General features: G+C 41.6%; 1 protein-coding gene across 1 annotated transcript; it reads left to right on the forward strand.

Moving 5' to 3' along the window:
• The first annotated feature begins 5,216 nt into the window (after positions 1-5,216).
• On the forward strand, positions 5,217-24,549 carry LOC139413521 (SWI/SNF complex subunit SMARCC2-like). The gene is made up of 25 exons (XM_071161013.1): positions 5,217-5,336; positions 6,225-6,344; positions 6,681-6,766; positions 6,984-7,065; positions 10,638-10,730; positions 10,847-10,916; positions 11,072-11,141; positions 11,446-11,521; positions 12,671-12,918; positions 13,118-13,242; positions 13,480-13,539; positions 13,774-13,942; positions 14,507-14,578; positions 14,730-14,843; positions 15,521-15,674; positions 15,844-15,963; positions 16,071-16,133; positions 16,335-16,593; positions 16,799-16,960; positions 17,124-17,185; positions 17,672-17,798; positions 17,921-18,084; positions 20,131-20,265; positions 20,475-20,862; positions 21,024-24,549. The coding sequence occupies exons 1-25, from the start codon at positions 5,226-5,228 to the stop codon at positions 21,080-21,082; spliced, it is 3,189 nt and encodes a 1,062-aa protein (XP_071017114.1). The 5' UTR covers positions 5,217-5,225; the 3' UTR covers positions 21,083-24,549.
• The last annotated feature ends 597 nt before the right edge of the window (positions 24,550-25,146 follow it).

The following is a 25,146-nucleotide window of genomic DNA, read 5'->3' on the forward strand; positions in this document are numbered from 1 at the left end:
TCATTATTTACAATCTCAAAAAAATGATTCAATTTTTTACTGCAGTAATGTATTCTCTTTTGTTGATATGCGGTGGGTTGAGAAAACAAATGACATGTTACAGACATAAGGACTAATACTGCATTTATGTATGTACTTCAGGAGCTCACAGGAACTGAATACTGGCTTCTACATTTTTTAGTACCGGCACCCAAAACGAGCACTGGCAGCTATTTCAGTCCAAGTCAAGCACTGATGTTCATTACATTCAGTCTACCATTGTTTTGTAGAAGTGCTGACTAACAAAGAGTAAACTGTCTAAAAATAAGTAAAGAAAGTCGCTCACTCTATGTATGCTCCCAACTATTTAATGGATAAACCTTAGGTGCCTTCAGAAAATATTTACACCTCTTGACTTTTTCCATATTTTGTTGTGTTACAGACCAAATTTAAAATGGATTTAAAAAATATTTAAAAATTGTCACTGGCCTACACACAATACCCCATAATGTCAAAGTGGAATTATGTAAAAAATATATAAATATATCAAATCTAATTAAATCAAAATGAAAAGCTGAAATGTCTACAGTCAATACATATTCAACCCATTTGTTATGGCAAGCCTAAATAAATTCATGAGTAAAAAATTGCTTAATTAACAAGTCACATAATAAGTTGCATAGACTCACTCTGTGTGCAATAATAGTGTTTAACATGATTGTTGAATGACTACCTCATCTCTGTTCCACACACACAATTTCTGTAAGGTCCCTCAGTCGAGCAGTGAATTTCAAACGCAGATTCAACCACAAAGACCAGGGAGGTTTTCCAAACCAGACGGCACAATGTTATTTTATTTTTTTATTTTTATTGACGGATAGCCAGGGGCACACTCCAACACTCAGACATAATTTACAAACAAAGCATTTCTGTTTAGTGAGTCTACCAGATCAGAGGCAGTAGGGATGACCAGGGAAGTTTTCTTGATTAGTGTGTGAAGTGGACAATTTTCCTGTCAAAATGTAATTAGTACTTTTTTGGGTGTCAGGGAAAATGTATGGAGTAAAAAGTACATTATTTTCTTAAGGAATGTAGTGAAGTAAAAGTAAAAGTTAGAACAAATATAAATAGTAAAGTAAAGTACAGATACCCCCAAAAACTACTTAAGTTGTATTTTAGAGTATTTTAAATGAAGTACTTTACACCACTGCCATCTAGGTGCCCTTCTTTGCGAGGCATGGTTTGCTTAATATAAGGAATTTGAAACGGTTTATACTTTTACGTATGATACTTAAGTACATTTTAGAAATTCCATTTACACTTTTGATACTTAAATATATTTAAATCCAAATAGTTTGACTTTTACTCAAGTAGTATTTTACTGGGTGACTTTCACTTTTACTTGAGTTATTTTCTATTAAGGTATCTTTACTTTTACTCAAGGATGACAATTGAGTACTTTTTCCACCACTGGTAGATGGGTAAAATAATTTACAATAGTTTTATTCTGTACAGGCTTCCTTCTTTTCACTCTGTCAATTAGGTTAGTATTGTGGAGAAAATACAATGTTGTTGATCTATCCTCAGTTTTCTCCTATCACAGCCATTAAAATGTGTAACGGTTTTGCTTCATGGTGAAATCACTGAGCAATTTCCTTTCTCTCCGGCAACTGAATTAGGAAGGATGCCTGTACCTTTGTAGTGACTGGGTGTATTGATACTCCATCCAAAGTGTAATTAATAACTTCACCATGCTCAAAGGGATATTCAACATCTGCTTTTCTTATTTCTTTTACCCATCTACCAATAGGTGCCCTTCTTTGCGAGGCATTGGAAAACACGCATCCTGGTTGCAACAAGGCAATAAAGTAATACTACAAAAAAAAGAGTCAAAGTAAAAAAATGTTTTGTCCTGAATAAATAGTGTTATGTTTGTGAAAACTCCAAAACATATTACTGAGTCCCACTCTCCATATTTTCAAGTATAGTGGTGACTGCATCATGTTATCGGTATGCTTGTAATCATTAAGACTGGGGAGTTTTTCAGGATTAAAAAAAATGGTATGGAGCTAAGCACAGGCAAAATCCTACAGGAGAACCTGGTTCAGTCTGCTTTCCACAAGACACAGGAAAATGTATTCACATTTCAGCAGGACAATAATCTAAAACACAAGGCCAAATCTACACTGGAGTTGCTTACCAAGAAGACAGTACATTTTGACTGAGTGACTGAGTTACAGTTCTGACTTAAATCTACTTGAAAATCTATGGCAAAATCTATGGCAAGACCTGAAAATGGTTGTCTAGCAATGATCAACAACCAACTGACAGAGCATGAAGAATTTTTAAAAGAATAATGGGCAAATGTTTCACAATCCAGGTGTGGAAAGCTCTGAGAGATTTACCCAGAAAGACTCACAGCTGTAATCACTGCCAAAGGTGATTCTACAAAGTATTGACTCAGGGGTGTGAATACTTATGTAAATTAGATATACATGTTTCTAAAAACATGTTTTTGCTTTGTCATTATGGGGTACTGTGCATAGATGGGTGAGAAAAAAAATGTATTGAACACATTTTGAATTCAGGCTGTAACGAAACAAAATGTGGAATAAGTCAAGAGGTATGAATAGTTTGAGTTTGCAACTTCTTAATTTTCTTATCTCACTATTACCACAGTTAGCTAGGTGATAGAGAAATCCCTTCCTCATATAAAATGGCAGTATCCCATCTCTTAACCCTTTAAACCACAAGCAATACTCTAGAATTACAGAATAGACCCGTGTCCTGCTCCTTCCCTCAGTGAACTAGTCTGTGGTCTCATCTTGTCAGAGTGAAAACAAGCAGACAGATATTTAATTAAAGGTGAGAGGTAATAGTATTCTGGATGCTGAATTTGTTTCCTACGGGAGACTGGAGGGATAGTGGTGGTGGAAGGGTGGGGGGATACCTCGGCAGTCTTCCCTCCTCCTCACACTCTATCCTGGCAGATTCCAGTGTAAAGTTAATTGGACAGGGAGCGAGGGCATAGGAGGGAAGCGTTCGTGCCCATTAGCAATCCCCCTGTGGAAGGCTGAGCTGAGAGGATCACAGACTCACAAATAGGAGGATTAAAATAATCAATAGGCTTCAGTCTCCTCTCCAGCACCTCCCCCCCACACATACACACACAGAAATACATACATTCTGCCTGGTCACATGCACACCCCCTTACACTCAAGACATACAGACACATGTAGACTTTCAATTACTCACACATTTCCATGCATAAACACTGATTTGTATGAACCCATACACACAAAAGTAATGATTCCGCACACACACAAACATATACAACTATCTTAGTGCTAATGAGGGGTATGCGGAGACTGGTGTAGACGGAGAATAGGAGCAAAAGGTCAAAGAGAAGAATTCACCAGAAAGCCGCGTTTCTGTCTTTGGAACAATGTGAAATGGATGTTTCTGGGATATATTATTATACCTTAGATTTTGGCAATGAGGCCCTTTATTTACTTACCGAGAGTCAGATGAACTTGTGGATACCATTTTTGCGTGCAGTTTGAAGGAAGCTAATAACTAGCGCAATTGCTAACTAGCATTAGCGCAATGACTGGACGTCTATATGGGTATCTGCTAGCATGCGCAAGGACTGGAAGTCTATGGGTATCTGCTAACATGTGCAATGACTGGAATTATATGCTAGCAGACTTCCATAGACCCCCAGTCATACTCATAGACTTCCAGTCATTGCACTAATGCTAGTTAGCATTGGCTCGCAAACCTAACTCTAAGGCTGCGTTTCAAACACATAAAAGTCACACCCTCCTCCACTTAGCGTCACCTTATGCACTTGGGGGAATCCCCACGGCCATCTTTGTAGACGGTCTAAATTATTAGCCAAGCATAGGAAGTTGGCAACACAAGCTCCTCAGCCCTCGTTTTTGATCGAGTTTGCGAGCGTACAATTATGTTCACTCCGGTGCCTGACACGCCGCATCATTTAATTTACGATGATTGTACATCTGCTAAGAAAAGTCAGCCAAAACTTAAAACCAATATTAATATGGAGAAATAAACATACAAGTGTATGTAAAAAATAATTTAAATAAGTTAGAAATTGTGCTACTAATGCACATGACGGCTGAAACACGTATCATAAAAGTAATTATGTTTTTGTTTGGTTTGCTTTTGGAAACGTTAGCTTGCGTGTACAACTTTCCTTGACATAACACTTAGATTGTAATTTTCGATTTACCTGATATAGTTAGATGGCTAACATTCGATGTCTGCGGAGGCTTTGTCTTCTAGCCAAGATATGAAATGCAAACATAATTGACTGTAGCGCATATAATGCACACACAACAGCTACCAGTGGTTTCATGATGACTGAAAACACAACCGTGGAATGAACGAGAGACACATTTCTGGGCAAGAAAATGTCAAATTAATTCATTCTTTCCTCACCCCTTGCCCTGCAATTGTCAATTTGTCAGAGGTCATGCATGATATGTCATCAGAGGTGTCCACTTAATTTGAGGGCTGAGGGTGTGTCTTTTAAGTGTTTGGAATGCAACCTAATTTCCACAAGTTAATCTAACTCTGGGAAGTGAATAAAGGGCCTCATTGCCAAAATCCCAAGTATCCCTTCAATCTTTTTATCCTTGAACGTTAGGCCAGTAACCGAAGCTGACAAGGTAAAAATCTGTTATGCCCCTGAAGAAGGCAGTTAACCATCATTGTAAATAAGAATTTGTTCTTAACTGACTTGCCTAGTTAAATAAAGGTTAAATACAAAATTTAAAACAGGGAGAACACAAGATGGACATCTCTTTTTCAAGTTAGCCCTGGCGAAATACAACTCGGAGACAGAACTGCTATAATAGTGAGCAAGCACATTTGGGTAATGAGAGCAGAAGGTCTGAAACCTAACGAACCTAATTAAATAGCAATAAATACCAGGCATACATAATGCTTGTTTTTATGTAGAAAATACATATTTATAATGTGGTAATGATTTCTCTCATCCCATGTCAAAACATAATTTAGAAAGGTAGGCCTACATTACGTTCAATGTGCACTCTCTGGTGTCCGTGTTTAAAACGATGCAGACATTATTACGCACTGCATTATCTTTATGCAATGACGCCACCTATTGTATATTTACTGCAACTACAGTGGCAGTAATGGGCCCACCGACTGCAGTATCTTCTTTCCACCACCAGGTCGCTGTCATTCTGCAGACAAAGATGGCGGTGCGGAAGAAAGACGGCGGCCCGAACGTAAAATATTTCGAAACGTCTGATACCGTCTCGCAATTCGACAATGTCCGCGTTTGGTTGGGCAAGAATTATAAAAAGGTACTGCCTGTTTTTTTTGCTAAAGTAATAAATACACGCATTCATATTATCATAAATGAAGGAGAGCAATCCTAACAGCAAAACGAGTGAGCAAAGAGAAAGGAGAAGGAGGGTGTGAGATTAGATGGGTTGCAGGATAGTTCAGCGGTTGAATCCACACATTCACGAGACTGAAACAAAAGGATGCTGCGAAAACGTCTTGGGGAAATTCCGCGTTGCAAATTATGAACATAAATCCATGTTACTACCCCCTTTTAGTAGAGGGGAATGAATGGCCTGTGTTGCAGGTTTTTGTTCAAGGGGAGGAAACCCAACTGGCTATCTAACGGTAATTTCATTGATTGCAGATGTCTATACTCCGGCTACCGCACCGGCAGCGCAAGTGCACAAATCCAGATGTTGAGCTGTCTTTTTACCGGCGCTTTCGGTTTTATCTTTCACCCCATTGCACGCCATGTTCTTTTAGGGCAATATATGCGCCTTGAGTTTTAATGATCCGCCCCCTTTTACCCCTTCCCAGATGGTGTGCAGAATTTTCTCATTATAGTGTTGCCAAAAAGCCCTGTCTATTGTCTCAGAGCATGCGCTCAGCTCTACCATTCTCAACCTGGCCCAGACAGAAAGAATGCAAAGATTCACGTAAAGAAACCTGTTGTTTCTTTGACCATCAAATGAATTCTGCTTTTGTTAATTGTAGTGTTCAAACTGTCAAAGTTCTATGGTGGATATAGAAAAAAAAATCATATTCTCTCTCTCGCTATCGCACATGCACACACAAACTAAACTTAAGTTACAATGTCTATTTATTCTGACATTTCCATGTTAATCCTCTCTCTCTCTCTCTCTCTCTCTCTCTCTCTCTCTCTCTCTCTCTTTCTCATCCCTCAGTACATCCAGGCGGAGCCCCCCACCAACAAGTCTCTGTCCAGCCTAGTGGTCCAGCTACTGCAGTTTCAGGAGGAGGTGTTCGGAAGACATGTCAGCAACCCACCTCTCACCAGGCTGCCGGTACAAACATATACACACACAATTGGGTATTGTGCTTCCCCTATTACACTATTCTAGGGCTCGCGAGTGGATCAGCGGTCTAAGGCACTGTATCTCAGTGCTAGAAGCGTCACTACAGACCCTGGTTTGATTCCAGGCTGTATCACAACCGCCCGTGTTTGGGAGTCCCATAGGGTGGCGCACAATTGGCCCAGCGTCGTCCGGGTTAGGGTTTGGCGGGGTAGGCCATCATTGTAAATAAGAATTTGTTCTTAACTGACTTACCTAGTTAAATAAAGGTTAAATATATATATATTTTTAAGAATATTGTATCTAACCCTCTGTCTTTCTGTTCAGATGAAGAGTTTCCTGGACTTTAAGTCTGGTGGGGCTCTCTGCCACATTCTGGCAGCAGCCTACAAGTTCAAGAGTGATCAGGGCTGGTAAGAGTTTCATTAACATCATTAGATTTTGTTTGGCTCACTGCACATACATTCCCTTCAAATGAATTGAACCCAGTTGTATAGTTGAAAGTTCTGTTTAAGATGAAATAAAATAGATTGATCCTTGAGATGTTTTCATTTTGACAATGATGTATTTTTATTGAAATATTTGACGAGGTTCTTTGAGATATTTGACTCCTGTCTGTCTTCATGGCAGGCGCAGGTTTGACTTTCAGAATCCTTCTCGGATGGACCGCAATGTGGAGATGTTCATGACTATCGAGAAATCCCTGGTACAGGTCAGTCTGCCGTGTTCTTCTTTGGAAAACTATTTATTTATCTATTGTTCTGTGTCCCTCCCTTTCTTATTCACTCTCTCTTTCTTATTCACTCTCTTTCTTATTCACTCTCTCTTTCTTATTCACTCTCTTTCTTATTCACCCTCTCTTTCTTATTCACTCTCTCTTTCTTATTCACTCTCTCTTTCTTATTAACTCTCTCTTTCTTATTCACTCTCTCTTTCTTATTCACTCTCTTTCTTATTCACTCTCTCTTTCTTATTCACCCTCTCTTTCTTATTCACTTTCTCTTTCTTATTCACTCTCTCTTTCTTATTCACTCTCTCTTTCTTATTCACTCTCTCTTTCTTATTCACTCTCTCTTTCTTATTCACTCTCTCTTTCCTATTCACTCTCTCTTTCTTATTCACCATCTCTTTCTTATTCACCCTCTCTTTCTTATTCACTCTCTCTTTCCTATTCACTCTCTCTTTCTTATTCACTCTCTCTTTCCTATTCACTCTCTCTTTCTTATTCACTCTCTTTCTTATTCACCCTCTCTTTCTTATTCACTCTCTTTCTTATTCACCCTCTCTTATTCACTCTCTCTTTCTTATTCACTCTCTCTTTCTTATTCACTCTCTCTTTCTTATTCACCCTCTCTTTCTTATTCACTCTCTTTCTTATTCACCCTCTCTTATTCACTCTCTCTTTCTTATTCACTCTCTCTTTCTTATTCACTCTCTCTTTCTTATTCACTCTCTCTTTCTTATTCACTCTCTCTTTCTTATTCACCCTCTCTTTCTTATTCACTCTCTTTCTTATTCACCCTCTCTTATTCACTCTCTCTTTCTTATTCACTCTCTCTTTCTTATTCACTCTCTCTTTCTTATTCACTCTCTTTCTTATTCACTCTCTCTTTCTTATTCACTCTCTCTTTCTTATTCACTCTCTCTTTCTTATTCACTCTCTTTCTTATTCACCCTCTCTTATTCACTCTCTCTTTCTTATTCACCCTCTCTTTCTTATTCACTCTCTCTTTCTTATTCACTCTCTCTTTCTTATTCACTCTCTCTTTCTTATTCACTCTCTCTTTCTTATTCACTCTCTCTTTCTTATTCACTCTCTTTCCTATTCACCCTCTCTTTCTTATTCACTCTCTCTTATTCACTCTCTCTTTCCTATTCACTCTCTCTTTCTTATTCACCATCTCTTTCTTATTCACTCTCTCTTTCTTATTCACTCTCTCTTTCTTATTCACTCTCTCTTTCTTATTCACTCTCTCTTTCTTATTCACTCTCTCTTTCTTATTCACTCTCTTTCTTATTCACTCTCTCTTTCTTATTCACCATCTCTTTCTTATTCACTCTCTCTTTCTTATTCACTCTCTCTTTCTTATTAACTCTCTCTTTCTTATTCACTCTCTCTTTCTTATTCACTCTCTTTCTTATTCACTCTCTCTTTCTTATTCACCCTCTCTTTCTTATTCACTTTCTCTTTCTTATTCACTCTCTCTTTCTTATTCACTCTCTCTTTCTTATTCACTCTCTCTTTCTTATTCACTCTCTCTTTCTTATTCACTCTCTCTTTCCTATTCACTCTCTCTTTCTTATTCACCATCTCTTTCTTATTCACCCTCTCTTTCTTATTCACTCTCTCTTTCCTATTCACTCTCTCTTTCTTATTCACTCTCTCTTTCCTATTCACTCTCTCTTTCTTATTCACTCTCTTTCTTATTCACCCTCTCTTTCTTATTCACTCTCTTTCTTATTCACCCTCTCTTATTCACTCTCTCTTTCTTATTCACTCTCTCTTTCTTATTCACTCTCTCTTTCTTATTCACCCTCTCTTTCTTATTCACTCTCTTTCTTATTCACCCTCTCTTATTCACTCTCTCTTTCTTATTCACTCTCTCTTTCTTATTCACTCTCTCTTTCTTATTCACTCTCTCTTTCTTATTCACTCTCTCTTTCTTATTCACCCTCTCTTTCTTATTCACTCTCTTTCTTATTCACCCTCTCTTATTCACTCTCTCTTTCTTATTCACTCTCTCTTTCTTATTCACTCTCTCTTTCTTATTCACTCTCTTTCTTATTCACTCTCTCTTTCTTATTCACTCTCTCTTTCTTATTCACTCTCTCTTTCTTATTCACTCTCTTTCTTATTCACCCTCTCTTATTCACTCTCTCTTTCTTATTCACCCTCTCTTTCTTATTCACTCTCTCTTTCTTATTCACTCTCTCTTTCTTATTCACTCTCTCTTTCTTATTCACTCTCTCTTTCTTATTCACTCTCTCTTTCTTATTCACTCTCTTTCCTATTCACCCTCTCTTTCTTATTCACTCTCTCTTATTCACTCTCTCTTTCCTATTCACTCTCTCTTTCTTATTCACCATCTCTTTCTTATTCACTCTCTCTTTCTTATTCACTCTCTCTTTCTTATTCACTCTCTCTTTCTTATTCACTCTCTCTTTCTTATTCACTCTCTCTTTCTTATTCACTCTCTTTCTTATTCACTCTCTCTTTCTTATTCACCATCTCTTTCTTATTCACTCTCTCTTTCTTATTCACTCTCTCTTTCTTATTCACTCTCTCTTTCCTATTCACTCTCTCTTTCTTATTCACTCTCTCTTATTCACTCTCTTTCTTATTCACTCTCTCTTTCTTATTCACCATCTCTTTCTTATTCACTCTCTCTTTCTTATTCACTCTCTCTTTCTTATTCACTCTCTCTTTCTTATTCACTCTCTCTTTCTTATTCACTCTCTCTTTCTTATTCACCCTCTCTTTCTTATTCACTCTCTCTTTCTTATTCACTCTCTCTTTCTTATTCACTCTCTCTTTCTTATTCACTCTCTCTTTCTTATTCACTCTCTCTTTCCTATTCACTCTCTCTTTCTTATTCACTCTCTCTTTCTTATTCACTCTCTTTCCTATTCACCCTCTCTTTCCTATTCACCCTCTCTTTCCTATTCACACTATCTTTCTTATTCACTCTCTCTTTCCTATTCACTCTCTCTTTCTTATTCACTCTCTCTTTCTTATTCACTCTCTTTCTTATTCACTCTCTCTTTCTTATTCACCATCTCTTTCCTATTCACTCTCTCTTTCTTATTCACTCTCTCTTTCTTATTCACTCTCTCTTTCTTATTCACTCTCTTTCCTATTCACTCTCTCTTTCTTATTCACTCTCTCTTTCTTATTCACTCTCTTTCTTATTCACTTCCTCTTTCTTATTCACCATCTCTTTCTTATTCACTCTTTCTTTCTTATTCACTCTCTCTTTCTTATTCACTCTCTCTTTCTTATTCACTCTCTCTTTCTTATTCACTCTCTCTTTCTTATTCACTCTCTCTTTCCTATTCACTCTCTCTTTCTTATTCACTCTCTCTTTCTTATTCACTCTCTTTCTTATTCACTCTCTCTTTCTTATTCACTCTCTCTTTCTTATTCAACCTCTCTTTCCTATTCACCCTCTCTTTCCTATTCACTCTCTCTTTCTTATTCACTCTCTTTCTTATTCACTCTCTCTTTTCTATTCACTCCCTCTTTCTTATTCTCTCTCTCTCTCTTTCTTGCCATCTGTCGATTAGAACAACTGTCTGAGTCGACCAGTGATCTACCTGAGCTCTGACATTGAGGCCAAGCTGCTGGGGAAACTGAAGGACATAATCAAGAGGCACCAGGTAGGCTTGTCTTCACTGACCTAGTGACGAAACTGTATATGGAGTACACATACAGTGCAATACAATACAACACAACATACAAACACAGTTAAACAGAGTTTGTTTGCTGCCAGCAGGGCTCAGTGACTGAAGACAAGACATGCAGCTCCCATGTGGTGGTTCCAATCCCTGCCAGTCTTGAGGAGGGTGAGTCAGTCTAACATTATGGATCAAATGTGCCCTTGAGCAAGGCACTTAACCTTAATTGCTCTGTATAAGAGCATCTACTAAATGACAAAAATGTAGTGGCTTGAAAATGAGGCCCCTCCCTCTCTCTCTCACCAATCCCCTGGTTGGTTCAGAGGAGTGGGTGCGTCCGGTGATGAAGAGAGACAAGCAGGTGCTGCTCCACTGGGGATACTCTCCTGACAGGTAGGTACTGTCCATACTGGGGCCTCAGCCTGACACAGTCAACTCAACCTTAGCCTTTAGCAGCACAGCATGCTTTAACACCTGCGACACTGACACTATTGAGTAAAGTCACACAGTGAATGTACACTAACATGCTCTCTAACCCATACCCACATCTCCTTTACCTATTCATACACCACGACAAAAGCAAACAGTTCCATATTGTTTTTCTCAGCCTGTGTTATAGCACCATGTTGTGACATGTAGTGCACTAGGCTGACACTAGTCTCTGACCTCCATCTGACCTCTGTCCCCTGCTGCTCAGCTATGACACCTGGATCTCAGCCAGTGAGGTGGAGGCAGCTGTGGAAGATCCGCCCAGCCCAGAGAAACCCAGGAAGGTCAGCACACATAACTTTCTTCCTCTCTTTCTGTGTGTAAGGGCTGTGCCCAAAATCGCTCTTTCCTACTAATTACAAACATTCTCTACTATGTACTAACCATACTACGTAGCCTACTATTTAGAACATCCTGATAGAAGCCGTCATTCATTCGTTTTGGACAGCTCGCCTCGTCCCCTTGTCAAACACACTTGGGTCTGAAATAAACGATTCTCGTCCTCAATAGCATGCAGCTAATTCGTATTAGATGAAGAGCAGAAATTAATATGACATCCTTACATTTAAAGCATACAACATTTTTGAAATCTCATATACCATAAAACTTTCTATTCGCATATATACAGTAATCAGCGTACTATTTATTATGCAAGTACCGGTATCCGGACACGGCTCTCTCTGTCTCTCATATATACATGTAAGAAATTATTAACATATATACATGTTTATGACCAGAGTGCGAATTACACCGTGATATTCGGGGGGGTCTATATGAATTTGTTTTATGGGCCTAATAATAAAGATATAATTTAATGGTAGAAATGAATTACCTTTCAATGTGGCATGGGCACAACCAGTCACAGTGTTTTCATCTGTTTGTCAAACAAATGACTTCAAAAAGTATGCATGTTCAACCACTCCAAAACAATCCAAACAGTGCATCGCATGTACACTTACGCCATTACAAAACACCAAACAGTGTGCCTAATGACATTCAGCCATTGATAAGACCTACAATTGATGCATCTTGCTGATAAATTAAACTTTTTTTGTAGGCTGAAAAGTTGGGACGCTGAAACTGTTCCGGGGAAAACGGGAAGGGTCACCCAAATACACACGCTCAATTTACTACTCTAGGCTACAAATTGTAGGCCTGTTACCATGAACTTCAAATAGGCCTACTGGTAGCCAGTGATGTAGTAGTATTTGGACACTTTTATTGTAATATTTACCACTGTAAAACATATTTACCACTACATTTTAAGCAAATAGTATAATATTAAATTAGCATTATTTAGAGACCCCTCCAAAGTTGGACTTTTGTTGCATTTAGGAGAGCTAATGTCTCATTCAGAGGAGCTGAGCCCCTCCTGGCTCCCCTGTAATTCACACCCTGTTTATGACATCATATTAAAAACTGTGTTTCTTCAGGTCCATGCCAAGTGGATCCTGGACCTGGACCAGTTTAATGAGTGGATGAATGAGGAGGACTATGAGGTCGGAGAGGGGGGCCCCAAGAGGAAGAGGATCTCAGCCAAGACCCTGACGGACGAGGTGACCACCCCAGGGGACGAGCGCCGGGACAAGAAGCCCGGCAGCGCCAAGAAGAGGAAGCGCTCACCCTCCCCCTCGCCCACTCCAACATCCCAGGAGAGCAAGAAGAAGAACACCAAGAAAGGGTATGTGTGTGTGTGTGTGTGCTACCCTACTACCCTTTGTTTACTACTGTATAGGCCAGCCCAGGATGATGCCCTTTGTAGAGGTGTCATTGGGAGATCTGTAGATTGCTGACACACACTATGACTAAGAAATACTAGCCTTTAGATGCTATACAGTATGACTGACTTTGTGTGTGTGTGTGTGTGTGTGTGTGTGTAGGCCCACCACCCCGTACACTAAGTCTAAGCGAGGCCAGAGAGAGGAGGAGCCAGAGGATCTGACTAAAGATCTGGATGAACCATCACCTGTACCTGCTGTAGAGGAGGTCACCCTACCTAAGACAGGTACACAACACACACACACATGTACAATACATATGACATTTTGTTAGTGAACATTCTAACTCACACATACACTTTATTATGTACGATTTTGACTTAGCCCATTGGCTTATCCTCCTGATATTTACGCTGGTTGAAACATCAGTATCATCATTGTGACTGAAGGTCAGGGGTTGAACTAAAGTCTTGTGTCACAGGAAATGCAAACCCCCCTCCCTCTCTGTCTCTGTCTCTCTGTAGCCAACACTAAGAAAGACTCTGAGTTGACACCAGTGAAAGGAGGTACCATGACAGACCTGGGTGAGTTCCCTGAACTACTTCATCAATACAATACTTTCTATATTTGTCCATATGTACAGATTATTTAAATGTTTTGCTGTCACAGTATCCAACCTGATGCACAACACACACATCACATCATAACTTTACATCTCAGTGTATACACTGTCTGCAGGGTGAGGTCACTATATTTTAGCTTAATCTATCCTTTCTGTCCCCCTATGTTCATTATCTCCTCTTTTATCTCTTGAACAGATGAGCAAGAGGATGAATCCATGGAAACTGCAGAAAAGGAGGAGGAGGAGGGCTCTCCGAGTGTGAAGGGAGAGCCGGTGAAAGGGTCGGACCTCCATGAGGACAACGTGACTGAGCAGACCCACCACATCATCATCCCCAGCTACGCTGCATGGTTTGACTACAACAGGTAGGCTACACATCCCCCCCCTCCCCCGGATCATCAGCCTTATAGTGTTACACTTTAGAGTTTGTTTCGTGCAATTCTACACATTTGGCCATGGGGTGTTGAGAAGATTTTACAATTTTATAACTAACTTCATGCAATTCCACTCATTGTGCCATGGAGTAGAGAGGACAATGAGCTGTTTTAAAGCACATTTCCTACAGTTCTACACATTTTGCCATAGGGTGGAGAGAAATGTTTGCAGTTTATAATATAATATCTGAGTGAGACTAACTAAATCAATGTGGGTCCCCTGGGCGGTAATTCGACCATAACAAGTTTAGATAGCTGTCCGCTAAACTAACTTAGCAATCTAAGAAATGTTATCTGACATGGTTAACTATCAGTGACTGACATAACAAGAAAAAAGCTGCTGATGAAATTGAACCTTGTGTATTCTACTATTCCCTAACTGGGGGGGATTGATCCGAGGGTGGGAGCTGCCAGTTGCCCATCCCTATTCTAGAGAGATGCTCTTAAATGGTATAGCTAGTCTACTGTATGTTAACCTCGTTCTCTCTTTCTCAGTGTCCATGCTATTGAGCGCAGAGCCCTCCCAGAGTTTTTCAATGGCAAGAACAAATCCAAAACCCCTGAGATGTGAGTAAACCCATGCTAACATATTATTATTACACATGCCTAGCTTATGTACTCCTCTGTGTTATGCATAAAACAACATATTTCACACAGCTTTAAGGTTTGGAGTGACTTAACTGTATATTCACTGACAAGAATCTCTATCTCTCCACAGTTACCTGGCCTACAGGAACTTCATGATTGACACGTACAGGCTGAACCCGCAGGAGTACCTCACCTCCACCGCCTGTCGTAGGAACCTGGCCGGAGACGTGTGTGCCATCATGAGGTTAGGAGGACTCGCTGCACACAGGACATTTACAACAGTCGCATTACAGTTTACTCCGTTTTGTAATTCTTATAAGAAGAGTATAATACTAGCTTCATGAAACCAGACCGCTGCGCTCAGATCAGGCTGGTTGAACAAACACCCTGTAGAACAAGGGTGTCAAACGAATTTTGCCCCGGGGGCCGCATTCGGTCTTCAACGAGGTCCGGAGGGCCTCATTCGGTCTTCAACGAGGTCCGGAGGGCCTCATTCGGTCTTCAACGAGGTCCGGAGGGCCTCATTAGGTCTTCAACGAGGTCCGGAGGGCCTCATTCGGTCTTCAACAAGGTCCGGAGGGCCGCACTGAAAATGGATTATATTTCCTCGCCGTCAAAATGTGCAAAAATTAGTCCTCTGGTCATCATGGAATTTTCGATGCTGCCTGACTGTCTAGCTTTCATTTGGTTGATTAGAGAGATGGACACGGTCAAGAAACTGTATGAATGTAGGTCCATTATAATTTCTACATAGTTTCCATTTGGTTTTAGACATTTTAAAGTTTATTGAGTAAAAAAAAAACACCTTTAGACCAGATTTGACACCCCTGCTGTAGTACATTGTGTACACACTGTCATTGTTGTGTATTCTTTTCTTTTCATCTACTTCCTGCAGTAATATTTATCTCCTCCTCTCCTCAGGGTGCATGCATTCCTGGAGCAGTGGGGTCTGATCAACTACCAGGTGGACTCAGAGAGCCGGCCCACCCCCATGGGCCCCCCGCCCACCTCCCACTTCCACGTCCTGGCTGACACCCCTTCCAGCCTGGTGCCCCTGCAGCCCAAGGCATCCCAGGTACACACACACACGCATGCGCACACACACACACACACACACGCACACACACACACACAGATAAACACATGTGCACGCACAAACACAAATTGTATCTATATTTTGGTTCTAGATGTCTCTTTTTGACTGTAGCTTCACTCCACTTACCTTCTCTCTCTGTCCCCTCTAGACTCCGGCGGCCCAGCAGATTCTGTCATTCCCAGATAAGGTGAAGGAGAAGCAGCCAGCCGACCTGCAGAACTTTGGCCTGAGGACAGACATGTACAGCAAGAAGACTGGGCCTCCTAAGGTATGGCTCACAACACTGCAGAACTGATGAGGATCATAATGCACTGTATAGCTAACTATTAAAGAGTAGTGATGTGTTTCAGTGATATTACTTCTTCCTGTCTACAGAGTAAGACTGCTGCCAATGCCATGCGAGACTGGACCGAACAGGAGACACTACTGCTGCTAGAGGTAACTAACAGCTGTCTCCTCCACTTTATTACCATTCAACAGAATGGTTCAACAAAATGCCCTTTAAATCCAAATTAACTTAAAATTGAAAACGTGTTGAGAGGAACAAAAACACACAAAGCACTTATCTGAAAACAAAATCTAAGGCTTAATATAACATTATAATTATTAATATCAATCATATCATCCCTCCCCTTTCAGGGTCTGGAGATGTACAAGGATGACTGGAACAAGGTGTCAGAGCACGTGGGCTCACGTACCCAGGATGAGTGTATCCTGCACTTCCTGCGTCTGCCCATTGAGGACCCATACCTGGAGGACATGTCCTCGTCCCTGGGCCCCCTGGCCTACCAGCCCGTCCCCTTCAGCCAGGCAGGCAACCCGGTCATGAGCACCGTGGCCTTCCTGGCCTCCGTGGTGGACCCCCGCGTGGCCTCCGCAGCCGCCAAGTCTGCCCTGGGTGAGGGGTCAACTCACTAACTAACCGTCGGTCGGATCACACAGAGTAAAGACTGGTCTGATTTGTGTCAGATAACTGTTTAGTTAACCGTTATTTACCAGGAGATGTCTTGAGTTTTTTTTTTTCTCAAGAGAGAGACATTTTAGAGATGCATTGTGTATTGGGTGTAGCGTTCAGCTGTTTCTCTCTTCTCTCTCTCTCTCAGAGGAGTTTTCCCGTATGAAGGAGGAGGTCCCAGCAGCACTGGTGGAGGCCCATGTGAGGAGGGTGGAGGAGGCGGCGCGGGCCAGTGGCAGACAGGACCCCCTCTACGGCCTGGAGGGCAGCGGCATTGCAGGCACCAGCCTGGAGGAAGGAGACAAACCTGGTACAGCTTCCATCTACTATTATATAAAACTATAGTCATCTTTGGTCATGTTTCCACATAAGTATGTATGTCAATAGTTTATCAATCTGAATTGAAAAACGAGTTGCAGGTGGGGTAGACGTAAGGCTGGCTGACAACTCATCTGTCTTTTCTCTGCCTCCAGAAGAGAGCAGTGAGGAGAGTAAGAGTGACAGCCAATCCAGTGAGGAGAAGAGGGAGACCAAGGTATGGTGTCTGTTTGGACTTCTACTGTACCTGTGTTTGCATGGTCGAGTCTTCTGGCAAACCAGTTCTGAATTGTCTATGTTGTGATGATCGATACTCAAGTATCAGTAAGGACGGCCTCCCGAGTGGCACGGTCTTCCGGGTTAGGGGAGGGTTTGGCCGGCAGGGATGTTCTTGTCCCATCACGCACTAGCGACTCCTGTGGCGGGCCGGGCGCAATGCACGCTGACGCGGTCACCAGGTGCACAGTGTTTCCTCTGACACATTGGTGTGGCTGGCTTCCGGGTTAAGCGGGCATTGTGTCAAGAAGCAGTGCGGCTTGGCTGGGTTGTGTTTCGGAGGACGCATGACTCTCAAACTTCGCCTCTCCCGAGCAATGAGCAATGAGACTGTAACTACCAATTGGATACCACGAAAAAGGGGAAAAAAAAATCAAGTATCAGTAAAGAGCTGACCTTGTTGTCCTTATCCCCATGGTGATAACAGGAGAATAAAGATGGAGCCATGGAAGAGGATGAGAAGCAAGGAGAAAACGGGAAGAAGGAGGAGGAGAGAGGGAGAGAGGGAGAAGGAGAGAGGGACCGAGAGTCTGAGAAGACAGAGACAGAGATGGGTAATGTTTATGTCTGTGACTGAATTTGAATGTCTCTGTAATCTCTGTAAAATAGTGGATTCTGTCTCTCTTTCTCAGACACTAAATTAAGTGTGATTTCTATGTTTCCCACTCTGCATTAGGTGAGAGAGAGAAGGAGAAGGAAGGGAAGGAGGCCTTGGAGGAGGGCCAGAGAGAAGGAGAGAGCGAGGGCGAAAGGAAGGCGAAGGTGGAACGGGATGTGGGAGAGGGGAACCTGGCTACCGCTGCTGCCTCTGCCCTGGCTGCTGCTGCCGTCAAAGCCAAGGTCTGACTTCTGACCCTTGTTTAGCATGATGCCCCTAACCACAGATCTAGGATCAGATGCTGTACGTATCAAGCTTCTCAGAGTAGGAGTGCTGATCTACGATCAGTTTTGCCATAGTTCATACAATTACATTAGGAGGCATCTGATTCAAAATCAGCTCTCATAGCCAATCCCCAGGGATTCAAAAATAGGCAGAGACTGCGGATCCGGAGGTAACCACCCCGTCCCGCCCACCTGGATCCCTTTTCCCCACAGCTGAAGATCTGAATCACGTTCTGATTCTGAAACGTCCATGCAGCGCCTGCATACCAATCATTTGATCTCAATCAGTTTCATGGGATATGCATTTAGATCTTATTGAGTTATACAGTGTTGTTTCCAAGTAGCCTACAAGTAAGCCTGTACTGAATTATATACAGTGGAGCAAATTTTTTTGCAGATAGTGTTAAACTGCATAGCTTACCTGTGTTTAGTTTCAATCAAAGCACATATTTTGCCTAACACGCTGTTGAGGCCACATGAGAGAAAAATGTGACCATTCGTACAATCATCCTAAAATCTCATAAGTAATGAGGTGGTATTTTTTGTCATCCAGTAACGTTATACAGTCGGAAAGTATTCAGACCCCTTGACTTTTTCCACATTTTGTTACGTTACAGCCTTATTCTAAAATGTATTACATTGTTGTATTTTTCATCAATATACACACAGTACCCCATAATGACAAAGAAAAAACAGTTTTTTAAGGAAATGTAATATCATATTTACATAAGTATTCAGACCCTTTACTCAATACTTTGTTGAAACACCTTTGGCAGCGATTACAGCCTTGAGGCTTCTTAGGTATGACGCTACAAGCTTGGCACACCTTTATGGTTAGGATCCAGGCTGTGTCACATCCGACGGGGATTGGGTGTCCCATAGGGCGGCACAATTGGCCCAGCGTTGGCCGGGGTAGGCCGTCATTGTAAATAAGAATTTGTTTTTAACTGACTTGCCTAGTTAAATAAAGGTTACATTTCTCTTCAGATCCTCTCAAGCTCTGTCAGGTTGGATGGGAGTGTTGCTGCACAGCTATTTTCAAGTCTCTCCAGAAATGTTCCATTGGGTTCAAGTCCGGGCTCTGGTTGGGCCACTCAAGGACATTAAGACTTGTCCCGAAGCCACTCCTGCTTTGTCTTGGCTGTGTGCTTATGGTTGTTGTCCAGTTGGAAGGTGAACCTTCACCCCAGTCCTTTAGGTGCCTTTTGGCGAACTCCAAGCGGGCTCTCATGTGCCTTTTACTGAAGAGTGGCTTCCGTCTGGCCACTCTACAATATAGGCCTGATTGGTGGAGTGCTGCAGATGGTTGCCCTTCTGGAAGTTTCTCCCATCTCCACAGAGGAACTCTGGAGCTCTGTCAGAGTGAACATTGGGTTCTTGGTCACCCTTTTCCCCCGACTGCTCAGTTTGGTCGGGCAGCCAGCTCTAGGAAGAGTCTTGGTGCTTCCAAAATTCTTCCATTTAAGAATGATGGAGGCCACTGTGTTCTTGGGGACCTTCAATGCTGCAGAAATGTTTTGGTACCCTTCCCCAGATCTGTGCCATGACACAATCCTGTCGCGGAGCTCTACGGACAATTCCTTCGACCTCATGGCGTGGTTTTTGCTCTGACTTGCACTGTCAACTGTGGGACCTTAAATAGACAGGTATGTGCCTTTCCAAATCATGTCCAATCAATTGAATATTCCACAGGTGGACTCTAATCAAGTTGTCAAAACATCAAGGATGATCAATGGAAACAGGATGCACCTGAGCTCAATTTCGAGTTTCATATCAAAGGGTCTGAATACTTATGTAAATAATGTTTTTTTGTTTAGTATATTTTTTTCACTGTGCAAGAAAATACAAAAAACAGTATATGTTCAGTTCAGTATGTCTGTGCTATTTTCACATACTAAAGATGATTTTCTCTACCCTTTCCCTACCCTATGCTTCTTCTCTCTCTCTTCCTCTCCACCCCCCCCCTCCCTCCCTCCCTCCCTCTCTGTCTTTCTCTCTCCATAGCACCTGGCTGCGGTGGAGGAGAGAAAGATCAAGTCTCTGGTGGCTCTGCTGGTGGAGACTCAGATGAAGAAGCTGGAGATCAAACTGAGACACTTTGAAGAGCTGGAGACTATCATGGACCGAGAGAGGGAGGCTGTGAGTCAGGCAGTAGCGAAGCATTATGGGGGATCTAGTTTAAGTGGACTAGTTGGTTTTGCTTTGTTGGTTGGACTGCGCATTTACGTATGTGTGTGTGTGTGTGTGTGTGTGTGTGTGTGTGTGTGTGTGTGTGTGTGTGTGTGTGTGTGTGTGTGTGTGTGTGTGTGTGTGTGTGTGTGTGTGTGTGTGTGTGTGTGTGTGTGTAGTTGGAGTACCAGAGGCAGCAGCTGCTGGCAGATCGTCAGTCATTCCACATGGAGCAGTTGAAGTATGCAGAGATGAGGGCGCGTCAGCAGCACTTCCAACAGATCCAGCACCAGCAGCATAGCCAGACTGGAGGCCCACACCCCGCCCCGGCTCCCACGGGCCCCCCACCCCAGGGCCCCTCAGCCACCCAGTCCCAGCCGGCCCCCAGTATCCCTGCGCCACAACCAGCTCCCAGCCCAGCACCCTCTGCCTCCTCCGTCCCCATGACAGGCCCCTCCTCTGCCCAGGCCCAGCCCACTGAGCCCCAGCCAATCCCCAGTGGTCCTCACTCCTCACCTCCCCGCCCGCCAGGCCACTCCAGCACCAACACCACCCCAACACTCCACGGTGAGTCACATTTTGTATTGACCAACTGTGAATTTTCAGTAATTACTTAATACTGTATGAAGGTGATCATGTGACCCATTGGAATTAACTTGAACTGTACTGTTGAATGTTTTTGCACTGTTTGTGTTACACATCTCAAATTCTTCTCTTTTTGAACCCAGAGTCCAGCGCCCCTGGGGATACACTCCACTCCTCAACCGCTGCTCCCACTCCACAGTGAAAAGAGAGAAAGAAAGAGAGAGAGGTAGGGAGAGAGAGGAGGGAAAGAGAGAGGGAAGAAGAGAGAGAGACAGGAAAAAGGTCTTGGCAAACTGAATGACATTGACCACTTTGTACCTATGAATTCTGCCTGTATCATCTGAAATTGAAGAAGTCAAACTGAAGGAGATACAACAAACTTTGATCATTTTTAACATTTGGACTGGACGATTGACATGCGAAAGAAAAACATTCCCTACCGGAATGAATATTAGGTGGAAACAACCCCCTTAAAATTACTCCCAACTAAAAAGAAAATGCAAATGAAGAGTTTTCAAACGAACAGTCTTCTTTTTACAGACATAAGTTGCTTAATTACTTTCACCCTTCACATCGGACCCAAGGTTAAACCAAGAGAGTATTGTCATGTAAATACGCCACCTGACCTGAGGATATGAAGAGAACTAAAGGACTCTTGTCTTAGCAGTCCTCTGAATAGTGGTGCTTTTGTTTTCTTCTAGTGTACTGAGGGTCAGATGTTCCCAGCCATGTTCACAGACATACCTACCTACCTATTCTCCCACGGTACCCTAGTAGGTACTTAGAATTGAAAGATGATTTTTTTTTTTTTTTTAAGAAAAAAAGATTTGCACTTTGAAAATATGTTTCTCCGGCGGCCATATCTGAAGACAAATCATTATTAACTAAAGGCTCTATTCAATCAGATCCGCTTTAGACAACATCCGCAAAGCTGTTGTTGTGGCTGTGTCAGAGGTGGAACTGCGTTAGAGCTGTCAAATAGCACAAGCGGCTCCTGGCATTATACCTAAAGCGTACATTGCCATTGGCTGCATGAAGTAGCATTAAGGGCTTTATTCAATCCGCACCGCGGAAGTTCAGCGTTACACCCTGATTGAAATTTAAAGGCAGTGTTCCCGCATTAGCAGAGACTGTGTTCACGGTAAACACTGCATATGTCGGCTCAATGGGAAAATACCATTACATTTCTATCCTGGAATCTGTAACACTTCAGCTTTACAGATTGAATAGAGCCCTACAAGAATACCATGCAGCCTTGTTTACAAGTTTGAATACTGGAATGTGGGATGTAATCTACAACTCGATTAGGCTGATAGAAATCCTCATTATTTAGTTGAATGATTTTCAATTTGAGCGTCATTATTTCTATATAGCCTACATTTTCTCGTTCTAAACTTGTAATGTGAGACGGGTATGACTACCTGACAATGGTCAAGAGCAGCTGCTCACCGATTTGACAGTTCCACCTCCAACACCGCCAAAACATCAGCTATGTGGGTGTCGGCTACCGCCGCTTAACGCTTGATCTGATTGAATCTAGGCCTAAACTGACCTGAAGCACATAACTGTTTTCTTGTTTTGAACTTTTACTAGGATGTCATAGTTTCGAAATATGAGATCATCAAGCTTGTTGTCCTATGTTAGTGAATGTGGCGTTATAGAGCTTTGGGGTTGGCCTGTTGGTTAGATGTATCCTAAACTAAAAAGTATGTGTGGGCAATGAAAACGAATGGTATTACTCTTTGTAATAATATGTATTCCACTTGAAAACGGTCTCATCTGGCCCTACTGCCATTTCAGTTAGTAACACTATCTACTGTTAACTGGATTTTCTGTTTACAATGCTGACAAATGATTCACTCCAATTTGAAGGGACAAAATCCCTATATGATTGAGCATTAGAAACCACTTAAAGTATTGATGAAGGGCAACATAGGGCAACATACTCCCAGAGTTACAGTGCCCCCGAGGACCAGGTCACAATGTCCTAAAAGTCCTCATTTTAAAGGGACAGTGCAGTCAAAAACGTTATTTTCCCTGTGTTTTATATGTTTCCACACTATGAGGTTGGAATAATGCTGTAAAATTGTGAAAATTATGATAATGCCCTTTAGTGTAAGAGCTGTTTGAAAATGTCATCTTGTCTTGCAAGGGTTGGGTTTTGGACTACATGGCAACATCACCAGGCGGTTTAAGTTAATAGGCCAATAACAAAGAGAGTTTGCCCTCCTCTCTGCCAACAATAGCTAGTTTTCAGGTTACATGTCCCTCCCATTAGGCTCTTTTAATTAGTCCCCTCACTCAGACCACTTCGACAGTCCTAGAAAAATTATTGCTTGAGAAATTGCTTTTAGCTAAGAAGCTATTTTTGTTTGTTTTCAGTTAAAATGGTCTAAAATAATCAGGTACTTAATTGTTATCCAGAAATGATTTGATATTGAGATAAAAAACATCTTCATTGGCCCTTCAACTCTATTTTGTTTTTGAACATTCATATCTGAAACACTTCTGGAACAGTTGGGCTTTCATAGAGCAGATCGTAATCATAAGACAAGCAGTAATTACCCAGATATGATTTGTATTCATGTATGCGTCATATTTGGATTCTGTCAGTATGTCCAGTATGGCTCGTCAGTATCAGTCAATCATACCATTGTAAAGATTATACTCTAAAGTAATGACTGGATGTAGGCTCCAGAAGAACCCTATTAGCAACTTCAGACATAAGACATCACCGTCACAACTCTTGCTTCATTGATAAACCAACATCCTTTTTAATCATGTTTGCCATTTTCTCCATATAAGTCAGTGGGGTGTAGCTGGAGTTTTGGATGTTTGGGAAATCCAGATTTTTATAGTTTGTGTTTTTCCAATGACAGGTCCAACTCACATGAAGTGATTACTATGTAATGGAAGTGGCTTTAATGTTACAAAAGAAAGTCAAGGGATCTCAAAAGTCAGTTCAGTTTATAGAGAATTCTGTCCATTAATATTTGTAACAATATCTTTATGTATCCTATCTATTTTTATATTTTTGACTGTCAGGTTTTCCATCTTGTTTCTTTGATATTACTGTTTGCATCTAATTGCTGTATTTTTGTAACCTCCCTCATTGTAATGTGCGTGGTCCTAATAGGTCGCAATGACCTGTCAGTCAGTGTGACTGTGAGCATGGGTGTGAATGCATGCCATGGTGATCTGTTTCCCCTAAGAGTTCCATCGCCCCCTCCCCCAAGTGTTTAATAAGGGCTGAGGGATTGTGATGCTCATAGTTTGGTATGTCTGTATGAGAACCCGCACCAGCACATCACACACATTCTGACAGTGTCATATATACTCTGATGAAACTTGTTCAGATAGCCAGTGTTAGAAACTTCACTAGTCGTGACCATGGATGGACTGCTTTGGTCTCCATTGCTACATTGTGTGGATTACGTGATATGAAATGTCTGTCCAGTTTGTTTTTCATGATTGCATTGATTACACAGTAGAAATGAACCTTTCCTCAGCTAAACCGTTACCGAATTAGTGTCAGTTGCTCTGCAGTTCATATAAAAAATAAAAAAGATGGTTTTACTTACAAAAAGTTTTTAAAAACCATGTAATAAATGTGACATGTGTACAGTTTGGTCATTGTTGCCATCTTGACTGTACCATGGCAAACTTCAAGCTATGACAATTGTCTTCAGTCAGGCTGTAGTTCACTAAGAATTTTTGGCAGTATGACTATGGCTCTAAACACTCAACCCTTACGTGAAGAAGACATCTGGTTGTTGTTACATTAGAAATAAGCCAACGCTCCATCTGCACTGCAGGCACCACAAGAGGGCAGGCTGTGAGTGGCATCTTCCATACAGGGTCCCCCTATGCATGGGACAACTGCGTCTTGAACATTACGGTTTATTTTCCACTGAACCATCACCTAGTACTAACAGACACCCTGCAGACTACAGAGACCAAGCAATCACCTTACCATACAAGGCCTACTGCCTGAGGGCAGCTAGTAGACTCATACCTGTATTACCATAAAAAGGGCTAGTGTAAGTACTGCAAATACCACTGCAATAAAAACATACCCATCTTACCATAACACTACTGCAAAAAAGACAATGCTGAGTAGGCCTTACATTACAGCCCTGTTAAATATTCAAATTACCTTTACATTTTAGAGAACGCCAGCATAGAAGTTTGTTCCCTGAAGTTATCAAATGGATATACCACTTCCTAGGTTCCATGGTGTCACCTCAAAACACATGCATTCTAATA

Source organism: Oncorhynchus clarkii, chromosome 7 (assembly GCF_045791955.1).
Source record: "Oncorhynchus clarkii lewisi isolate Uvic-CL-2024 chromosome 7, UVic_Ocla_1.0, whole genome shotgun sequence".
Lineage (NCBI taxonomy): Eukaryota > Metazoa > Chordata > Actinopteri > Salmoniformes > Salmonidae > Oncorhynchus > Oncorhynchus clarkii.